Source organism: Argentina silus (assembly GCF_951799395.1).
Source record: "Argentina silus genome assembly, chromosome: 7".
In the NCBI taxonomy this organism is placed as follows: domain Eukaryota; kingdom Metazoa; phylum Chordata; class Actinopteri; order Argentiniformes; family Argentinidae; genus Argentina; species Argentina silus.
In genome coordinates, this window is record NC_139661.1 from 3,599,610 (window position 1) to 3,610,420 (window position 10,811).

A 10,811-nucleotide genomic window follows, 5' to 3' on the forward strand; every position below is an offset into this window, starting at 1 on the left:
GTTAGACAAAAATAGATTCGTGAATGCCACGTTCATGTCCCTGCTCTGATGTTGGTTTTCGTACCCTAAACAGAAATTATACGATCAATTAGTCGTCGTTTTAAAGTGGAAACATTATTTAACCTTTGATACCTTCACAAGCCATTAACAGTCAGAGGTCAACCTTTGCACGGCGTCCTGTTCCTTTACCTCGGGACCCTGACGCAGCTGCGTTTGAAGGGAAAAATACACAATTTCAATGAATCATGACATTTCCTATTGGATCATGACAGTGTCAAACCATGATCCCGAAGGAATCTATTATTTCAACCAAGAATTATTGTTGACAACAAAGCATTCCTCATAGGACTTAAAAGGGAGATTACGTTGCATAGAATAGTTTGACCCTCTGGAAATATCACACAACTGTCCCATTTCATGTGAGGAATGATATCCTTTGGGGGGAAATGTTTCGTTTCCCTTCTTATCTGTGTAAAATAGGTGGATTGTCATTTTCTGGGAAGTTAGGTGGTCGGTGGTGTATGACCTCTTGGTTATGGTCACAGCTTGATGTGTGGTTGATTCTTGTAAGGTAAAAGTAGGCTATCCGTATAATGCTGACGACAAATTTGAATTCGGACTAAGTGGTTGTTTTTCTCCAATGATTGATAATGTCACGATCAAGCGATTTGACCTCGGGAAATCTGTTATTTTGTATTTCAATATTTTAACTGAGAACATGAATAAGTAGCCTATGCAGAGGTCTTTGTGCAGAAAAATAATATCAATATTAATTCATTAATTATTCCATTAAATGGAAATAGTGCTGTCAAAAATGTTGTCTAATTCATGACTGAAATAATGTATCCATTTTGGAAAAGATTGGTGACTGCATTTATTCTATTTTATAGGCCTATGTTTGCCCTGTAATTGGTCCATAAGATAATCACATCCTATAATTGTTCACTGTGTAGCAATTGTTGGGGAAATACAGTTCACACACAAGCATGTAGGCACTCACACACACACACACACACACACGGTAAAACGTGTAATGAATTTGCTCGCCCCCATTTGTGTCTGTGTGTGTGTGCGTGTGTGTGTCTGTGGGGGAGTGCGCATCTTTCACACAACACAGCATTGAATACATCTACGGAACCAGGTGTGAATCCTGACATCTGAGCTGTAGTATATCAGTCGACAATCTTCTGTTTAGACAGGTTCCAAGTTCTCTTTCTCACACTGAGCACCATAACCCATTTCAACAGGGTAAATCCAGGGTGAGAAAAGTGAACAATGCTATCAATGAAACAAGGCTTTCCTGGACCTGTGATGGCGCACATGGGATTTAAATGGAGGATCGGGGGGGGAAAAAAATGTTCTTATGAATTAAAAGTAAAGAATTTAATGTTTATTTTACAGTTACAGAACAGTCATTCTGCTTCTTTATTTACGTAGAATTGCTGTAAGTCAGTGCCATGGTACAAGCTTCTCAGGGCTGCTCACGATGTTGTAACGGTTCAAAAATCAAATCTTTTTTTTTTTTCTCTCAAACAAAAACATTTCGAGGTGTTTCAACACCCTCTCCGCTGAGCTCAACATGCAAATATCTGGTCTATCTAGAAGCTTGAATGACTATATAACATATGGCTTTTTTTTTTTTAAAGCAAAAACAAAAAGTGCATCCAACACAAAAATTCAATTCCAGTCCCGTGATAATGCGTCATCATCCATGTTTTAAGAGACGGTCCCCTCCTGCTTCCTCCGTAAGCTGGCTCACAGTCCGCGCCGCACGGCCGAAAGGTGCCCCCAATGTAGAGCTATTGCTGTCAAAGTTCAAAGGTCAAGGCGGACCTCCGCCGGGGCTCAGGAGGGCCGGTCGGTCTGTACTTCCTGTGAAGATACATTTCCCTTAAATAAATACGGCAGTGTTTTTGCTCTCTCTGGGATATCCAGCACGCAACCTCCCAACGCTCTCTGTGTTGCGTAAGCGCCCGCCAAGGCAGAGTTGTGTTGTTCGTTGTCCCTGTGTGTTTCCCTTTCCACGGTGCTATTAGCCGTAAGCCCAGGTGGGCAGCCGCCCAGTCATTATCTGGGCCCGTAGTCATAGTTAGTGGGAGCGCTAGTCGCGGAGTACATGTTTGCCGTGGCGGGGTTCATGTGGTGATGGTACGTGTGTCCTCTGATGCTGGGTAACTGGTAGGGCGACGGTCGGGTCTTAGCCCCCAGGTAGTGTTCGTAGGTGGTGGGGTACTTGTAAGGGTGGTGGTGCAGGGTGTCTGGGGGTAACGCTTGTCCGTCTGAGCGGAGGTCGTGGGGGGGACTGGGGCGACCGCCGGTGAGCGGGACGGCGTGGAGTCCTCCGGGGACGGGCAGGGCGGGGCTGAGGACGCGCGACATGAGCTGGTGGGCCGGGTCGGCGTGGATAGGCGTGCCGCTGGGGTCGCGGTCGTAGTCCCGTCTACTGTCTTCTGAAAGCAACGACAAGAGACGGTCAAAGATGGGCAGACAGACAGGCAGACAGACAGACAGACAGACAGGTTGTGTGCTTCAGACCATCAGGTGGAGCACATACGTATAACAAGGCTCTACCAAGCATGTCACAACATCCTATGCTGTTTTTGTATAATCCTCTGAATAATTTAGCAATCTGTGAGATGTGTACCATAACTCTACACACACATGAAAATGTCAATATAGTTTGGAAAGAAAAGGCATGTTTTCCCTTATTTGATGACCACATTGATTCATGACATGTAATGGTTAGCTGGTAGGTGATGGCTCACTCTGTGACATTGAACTCGTATGTCTCATGAGAAACAAAGAGAGGGGTATACAGACCTTTCTCTGAGCCGTTCTGCTGCGGGGGAGACGACATTGGGTTCCTTGTTCTGGCAAAGGCACTCATTATTGGCAGAGAGCCTGGCCTGTGATTTCTCGGCCTGAAGCAGAGAGAATGTATTCAGTTACACACTTGTTAATGTGTCTCAAAAGCACAATATATTTATACATTACTTTTAGACTGGGATGTTCAATGTAGGTGATGAGAATTAGCAAATGTATAGAGACGTAAATTACGAATAATTGTCAATAACATTAGCTTTGATTGTGAAGATATTGTATTGCTTAATTCCAAAATTCCTTGATTGCAATTAGGCTATGTGAAAATTAGACATAATCATTTATTTTATTTGAATGGGGTATTTGTAGGGGAGATTAAAATCAGGTTCTCACCAGTCCTCTGGATCACAATCCCTGAAGCCTTTTGCAAAAGGATTACTGGCAATCTTCAGCTGCGTGATCTACAAGCAAAGGGACAAAACCAAGTAAACCTCCATGTCAAAGAGAGCAAACCACAGTGTATCATCATGTCGTGGCATATACACTCCGTTGGGCTTAGTGTAGTTTTGGGGTGAATACGAGGGTGAACGTGTCCTCCATGTCAAAGCATTGCGTTGATATAAAGAACGACAATAACCTCTCTCCCCCTTTCAAATATTATTATAACCTACATGTTAAACGTTATGGCTACGTCTACATAAATGCAAGCAACAAACGTATTTTGTCTACGCAACACAAAATAATTCAACAGCAACTGTATTGCGATCCTCGATTAATTAATACGTCAGCTGTACATGTCATTTTTCATAATCAATTGGATGTGCACATCCGCGAATGAAGTTATGTGCATGAATTTCCGGAATAAGTAGAACAACAAACTGAAGCCCCTCGGTGCGAGTTGGAGACCGAGGGGTCAAACTGATAGAAGACAGAGCAAGACCGACAGACAGAGAGGAGAAACTGGACAGCTGTGCAGGGGCATCAGTGACACGGCCATTTACAGGCGCAAAATGAATTAAACTATTGTGTTTAACTGTTTTACTTTGCTGTCAGTTCTAAGAACAACACATGAAATATACACATACGTTTTCATAATGGATTTAATGGATTCAGAATTATTATTTTTTAAATAAAAATAATCTTTCAAATTCCCCCGATGGATGTGTGCACAAAGCAAAGTTCGTGTTCTTGGGAAATAGGCTTAATAAGTAATTAGTAAGTAGCCTAAGTAGGCTAATGCATTATTACTACTTAGACTATTAACTTCGTATTAATAATTTATAGTCTACACCGTTACCTCATTTGATTAATTGTCTATACATGTCTCGATGTGCCACATTGATAAGCTAGTAATAGGCATATATGCTACTGTGGATTTGTAGGGCCTATAACAAGTTAACTATACCATAAAGTGGGAGACAGCTTACCCTGTGATTCTGGTATGCTGTGACCGCCGTGAACCGTGTTTCTTCAAAGACAAAAGTCTTGTAATTCTCCTCGGCATATTTCTCGCTGTCTTTGCGGGGATCTACATAGACGACGTGGAACCTCGGCTGGTATCGGTGCATCGAGTTTAGAATGATCTGTAGAGGAAAGGAGAGGAAACGATTAGGCCTATGGGAGGAACATTTTCATTTCAACCAAGATGCCCTAAAGAAATATAAACAAAATATATCCAAATGTATGTAGTCAAAATGTGCAAAGTCTAAAATTTAGATTTATAAGGGTTATGATCACGATCAAATTGATTGCGCCGATGAAGAGAAATCAATTGCGTTATAACCTCGTATTTATATTCTTTACTCCTTTAACAACAGTGCAATTGACGTTTATACATACCTGATGATTAACAATAACTTCAACTCTAAAGAAACGTTTTTGATATGGAAAAATAGCAGTGCACTAACACAATCATCGAGCGTTGTTAGCTAAAGGCCAAAAATAAGTGTATTTGCCAGTCATTCACTATATATATAGCGTATACCATAACATATTAGACGCAAACATTAAGGAAATAAAATAAAAATGTAGGCCTATCGAAAAAATCGTTGTTGTGTTGTTAATTGTGTAATAGCCATGTTCATGGCCTCTAGGCCTATGTGCGAAGTAAACACCAGGCCTATTGTCTACTTGTTTAGTTGGTCTCTAGGCTATAGGATTGGCAACATATGTTTTATTGAGTTCTTATTAATAATACTTACATGACCATTGTCATCCAGTAAATTGTTGGTGAGTTTTAGTTTATCGAATGAAACTATTTGCTTCATCCACTGTGCGCCTTTGGCGGGGGAATCCGGGTGATAGTGAACTCTCCCGGGAGTGGCGGGGTCAGCTTTACCGGCGACCAGCCACGAGGAGCTGTGGAACGCATACCTACGAATGAAAGAGAACATAAAATGGAACATGTAAGGTTAGAGGTGTCTCACCAAATACTTTTTGTTCAATTAATTCCAATCATAGAGCGTAAATGTACATGTTCCATTGAATTATCTGAAGTTATTGTAGACTGATCAAACTATTTTGCTAATAAAGTGTAGGCCTATGCGTACTTTTTAATTTATTTATTGGTAATACAACACTGAGTGACACTGTCACACAGAACAATTCACTTATGTAGGCTATGTAGGGTGGGGGGGGGGATATACAAAACTAAAGAGTTACAAGAGTGTATATTTCTGTTATTTTATCTTAATCTATGCTGTAGGCTAAAACGTACCTATATCGTTTGTCGTCCACTGGTAGGAAATCCATTAGGAGCATGTAGTCTGACATAGGATCCATTCCAAATATTTTCACTTGAAACGTAGGAAACATTCGCCTGACGGAGAAAAACACATGGATATTGTTAAAATGTATTTCCGTATGATGATGCTGGTCTGCAATTGATGATTTTATGGATTACAGATTGTGATTTGTAAGGTTTTAGCAAACACCCATCAGGAAATAACTCGCATGTTGTGATATGCTGATATGCTCAAGACTAGAACTTAATGCGTTTTTAACCAGTCAGAAGCTACCTCAACTGCATGTGACAAGGAAAAAACAAACAGCAGCAACTGTCTTGTTAGGTTTACATATTTGCGTTCAGCTTTGCTGCCATGTGTGTGATGTTTTGTCGCCTGCTGTAGCAGCTATAGAGCTTTTAATTGAAGAAAGAGGCCCTTCATGAGCAATTGTGTATGACGTGATTCGATGCTTGGATAAACGAAGTTAGAGCATGGTTACATTATTGGTAAACCTAAATGGAGAATTAACATTGCGCTCGGCTTTGTATCCTTTTAAACTCGAATTATCCAACAACATGGCTTCACTTGCATTTCTCTTTAACCTTTTGATGGATTCCAGTCACACACACACACACACACAAGCGCGCGCGCGTTGCATTAATGGCCTCCCTCTTTTCCCCTCGCTGTCTCATGCCCTCTTTTACGCACGCATTCTAGCTTAAGGGGTGTCGTCTAAAATGTTTTATTGTAAGCGGAGTAATCCGCCAAACCAGTGAAAGTGATCCTGAAATCACCGCTCAATTAACGTCAGTGTCTATTCAAGGCAGCAGTTGTGGATAGGTGAGGCTAAAGTAGCTTTAAAGTGCCCTTCCTCGGATCCTGTGTTGCCTAGTGTGTTTAGAATGACAGATATCTTCTCCTGTCACCCTATAGCAAAGAGCAGGTAAACTGAACCTGCTAAATGCGTTGTCTTTTGGAGTTTGAATCATAAAATGCGTGAGTAAATATTTCGTATTGGAGGGGAAAACGCAGTTACTGAAAAAAAAAAAAAGCGTGTTGATAGAATTGGTTTCTACTCCAAATGCCTACACAGAAGCCCTAGGCTTCGAGACAAAGAATTTACAGCGAAATGGTTCTGAATTGTATTATTTGTTTTCAAATAATATATTCTTATTGATAATTTGACAAATATATAAACATGGTTTCATTGTGTAATTACCATCTGTTGCTGATATGGCACAACTCACTATCAAGGTCACTGTTTTGAGTAGGGCAAGGAGTTATGCAAATCTATTTGGGATAGATAATGTGGACACTATAGCCCTATGAGTTCATGTTTTCTTTCTTCAGATTCTGTTCCAAAACGTCCGCCAACTTTTAAAAAAATGATTTTTAGAAAATAAATAACCATATATTATTGTAAAGGAAATAGGCTATAGCGCAGGTCAAAAGTAATGTAAAATAAACCGAGTTCTAGGTTAATCATAGTTTTCTGTCTGTTTCAACCATCTTACAAGCTCACATAGCATTTCAGCATTTCCATTTCCTAATTTACCAAAGAGAGACTCAGTTAGCGGAGTCATGTTTTTGTTTAAATGACGGTGCTGTGTTGGTTCATGCAGATCCACGGCCTACTGCCACCTTAATGGGCTTATAATGATCTGTAACATTGGCGCATAAATCTGGGTTTTTGGATTGCTGAAGAAAATGCCTTAGAGAGTTAGCAAGCAAAAATAATGCATTAGACAGTTAGCAATATAGTTATATTGTTATATAAAATGACAGCTCAAGTTACTCTTGGTAGCCTACATTTCTCCCATAAAACGCAATAATCATATAAATACTAGACCTATAATGCTACAATTACCATTTCTATCCACACATTTGTAGGCCTATTTTGATAAGAGAATATAAGAGAAATCTTGTATTATTTATCTCTGTCCTTTCTTGAACATCATTAGTTATGAGAGAATCTAACATATTTTTCAATATCGTAAACACTGTGGGCCTGTAGCCTATAGGCCTACAATTCGCTTTAATCAGTTCTAACCTCACAAACAGTCAAGAAGTTGGAGTATCAATTCAGTGGCACAGTCCTTAGATTGTTTGTAATCGATGGAAAGGCCGATATGCGTAATTTCCATGTGTCATTTCAGTATTGCGGGCCTATATTGGCTATAACGCAGCGATTTTATGATCTACATATCTCCAATTAAATGAGCTGTGCTTGTGAGTTCTCGGCGTTGTTTAGGGAACTAAATATGTGGTCATGTTGAATGTGTTATTACGTAGTGGAGCATGTACACCATAGTGACCTATATATGACTCACCTCCCAGCCTTGGTAACGATCATCTCCGTTCCAAGTTGATTAAATTCGTCCCATAAAGCTTTCATCTCCAACTGAACGTTAATGTTGGCCACCTTAGGGTTCTTTTTCACCATAGACTTGCTGTTAGGAGTGGAGCTGGAGGACGAGGAGGAGCAGTTGGAAGTCCCGGTGTCGCTTTGCTGGGTCTGGGCCGGGTTCGACCCCGAGTAGTTGTAGCTGTGTTGAGCGGCCGGGCAGGGTTCAAAGTGGGCTTCATGTTGGCTGTACGGGTCCCCGGGGGACGGGGAGAGATGGTAACTCCCCGGTGTGTTGAGGCTGCTCAGGCTGCTGGTCGTGAAGGCTGCAACATCGCAAAAATGGGACAGCTGCGTCAGCCACGGACTGGATATTGCTGAAATCATTCCAAAAACTGGATTTACTATATGCGTTGCACTTTGGGATATAGAAACAATAGTAGATTTTACAGTTGCACGGTTCAGTTATTTTCTTCAAATGAAGATGAATTGACAAAGTACAGCCTTAGGTTTAGAATAGTTTCCGTATGCGTCTATTTGTCTTTGGTGCGTCCATTAATCCTCGCTGCTGCATCCACTGCTGTATTAAGATACAGCCTAAATCCTAAAATATCTGTTGGCGTTTCGGAATAGGTTTGTGTATCTTACGAAACGTCCAGCAATGAAAAAAAATCTTCATTCAGAACTTTACATTTGTTTAATTCGCAGTCCCAAACAAAATATTTTGTCGATAAAAGTTAATCGTGTGCGCACGCAGTGTTTTTCGAGGGATTGTGTTCAAAAGTATTCCAAGCGGCCTCTGCTCTGCATGTGCTACTGCTCTATGATACTCTGCAATCCAGACTTCTCTCTTATCTCTCACATAGGGCCTCCCCTTCACGATAAAACCGGTTCTTATTTCTATTTAGATAAGGAACTGCAGGTAATGTGCCTTTCCTCGCCTTGGGACGAGACTGATTGACAGTGAAGTGCGTCCCTTTTAATGGGCTTTCCGGCACCCATTTACTTTTGGATAAGGGTATCGCCCACATCGTCCTCCCCTAACAATAGATGGGCTAGCTGGCACAGTGGAGTGTAAACGTTTTACAAGGTAAACAAACACCTATTTGCATGAACTAACAAACATGTAACGTTGCCTATTGAGGTTAATGTATGTTGAATTTATCTTAATAAGACAAATGGTAGACTACTAGATTGAGGTATCTCCAGTAGTTGTATAGGGCTAGTCCCATTATGGACTGTTTTTTACCATTAATACGCACTGGTGTCCCATTTGCCCCCGCCCCTAACTTTTTATCCAAATGTGTGCTCCTCTCTCTGCATTCATCTAGGGTAAAAACGAGTTGTGATTTTAAATGTAACTCAAAGCAAACGGTGTGCACTCTGTAGAGAGATTAGCCCTGCAGTTCAATAAAGGCTTCTACTTCTAAATAGACTAACTCTTTTTTTAAATTTTTTAATGAATTTACTCATTGATATTGATTTATTGTGACTAGTGCTCTATGTCTATTTTTTATCTCTTTATCGGCCTACTATAGCAAACACATCAAAGTCATTTAATATTAAATGGATTGTGTATTCCTCTATTGCACCTTTTATACGCAGTATAGTTTTTACACTAACTGAAACATGTTGTTGCTAATTTTTAAAGTATAAATGGACAAGATCATCTGCATGCAAGGACAACAACAAGAATCTGAGATGAATTGCAAACAAACCTGAGTAGAACATTTTACAAGGTTATTGTCAAGACCGCACTCGTACCTTCCATTTCCCTGGTGACAGTGCTGTAGTGCATTTTAAAGGAACTGTAGCAGTTCTGCTGGTCTTGCTTGTCCAGGCCAGTGCCGTGTTTGTCAAATGTTGCGTTTCCTGCTTGCTCCGCAGCTGAAATCAGAGAGGCAATACTGAAAGCATTTGCCTTTGGAGAGAGGGGACCGCAGTCGTCCATAGGCGAGAAATCAATTTGAGAAAAGCCGTCTCTTCTCTGCTTTCTTCTCGCTCTATTCCAGAAAGCAGGGGAAAGCTATACACAGTGACCAGGAACATACGATGTAATAGTTTTACATTTCGCCACTAACATGAGGGACTTTTGGCGAAGTAGGTATAAACCTCCGCTGTTTTCGAACCAAAGTATTCCCACCGATTCTTTGTGTGAAGATGGTCAGCTTTAAAACTTCTCCTGTGATCAAATTCAATTGATTTGTCCCAACACGTCCTCTTGTATCAAAACATCGTTCATCCACAGAGAGCTTTTCCCTTCTTTCCCCATTCGGTGGCTGGGTGATGTCATAAGAGTTCGCTAGTCTGCCTTGAGGAGAAGCTACTGCACAGAGAATGTCAAAGGGAGAGCTCCACGCCTCCCATGCACGACTCTAAAAAAAGTGTGCACGCTCTCCACTGGATGTTTTATTTGAATAAGAGCTTGTCAATCACTGTGCCAAATTTGAATTCACCTCGGGAAAAAAATCAACGCCATTGCGGATGTCCGGCTTCAAAGTGCTGTAATTTTACAGTAAATTATATGCTTGGTTATTTGGCTGTACAAGAGCGGCGCGCGTAATTTCCAAACAGTTTGGAAAAAGGCGCCCTTATTGTCCCCGGTGTCTAATGAAGCACACTACAAGCCGATATTTTATTTGTTTGTTTTTTATGGACATATGGAAGTGGAATTTGTATGCTACTTATTGATTATCTATTCATCTATCCACCCACCGAACCACTGATTCATTCATACATTCTTCATCATTTGTAGGCATATGTGTCACAAACAAATATGACCCCTCCTTCTGCGTATTACACAGTAATGGCTTGATATAGAAATCGCATCGTGGAAATATGTTAACTGAGATGGAATACTTTGGAATGTAACAATGGACGACATTATTCAATTGAACATGTTACTGTGTTTCATCCCTGCA

The 10,811-nt window shown here is 40.8% G+C and overlaps 1 protein-coding gene across 5 annotated transcripts; it reads right to left on the bottom strand.

Annotated features, from left to right (window-relative positions):
• Positions 1-1,372: 1,372 nt before the first annotated feature.
• Positions 1,373-10,206, bottom strand: tbx1 (T-box transcription factor 1). Of its 5 annotated transcripts, none has more exons than XM_083673063.1 (8): positions 9,655-10,206; positions 7,877-8,216; positions 5,537-5,638; positions 5,022-5,193; positions 4,248-4,403; positions 3,214-3,281; positions 2,821-2,921; positions 1,373-2,450 (listed from the first exon to the last, which is right to left on the bottom strand). In XM_083673063.1, exons 1-8 carry the CDS (start codon positions 9,839-9,841, stop codon positions 2,068-2,070), a joined length of 1,509 nt encoding a protein of 502 aa, XP_083529189.1. In that variant the 5' UTR covers positions 9,842-10,206; the 3' UTR covers positions 1,373-2,067. The 5 variants fall into 5 exon arrangements, with proteins under 5 accessions (XP_083529189.1, XP_083529188.1, XP_083529187.1 ...); XM_083673062.1 differs by having other exon boundaries at positions 1,373-2,447; positions 7,877-8,267; XM_083673061.1 differs by having other exon boundaries at positions 7,877-8,267.
• Between the last annotated feature and the right edge of the window lie 605 nt (positions 10,207-10,811).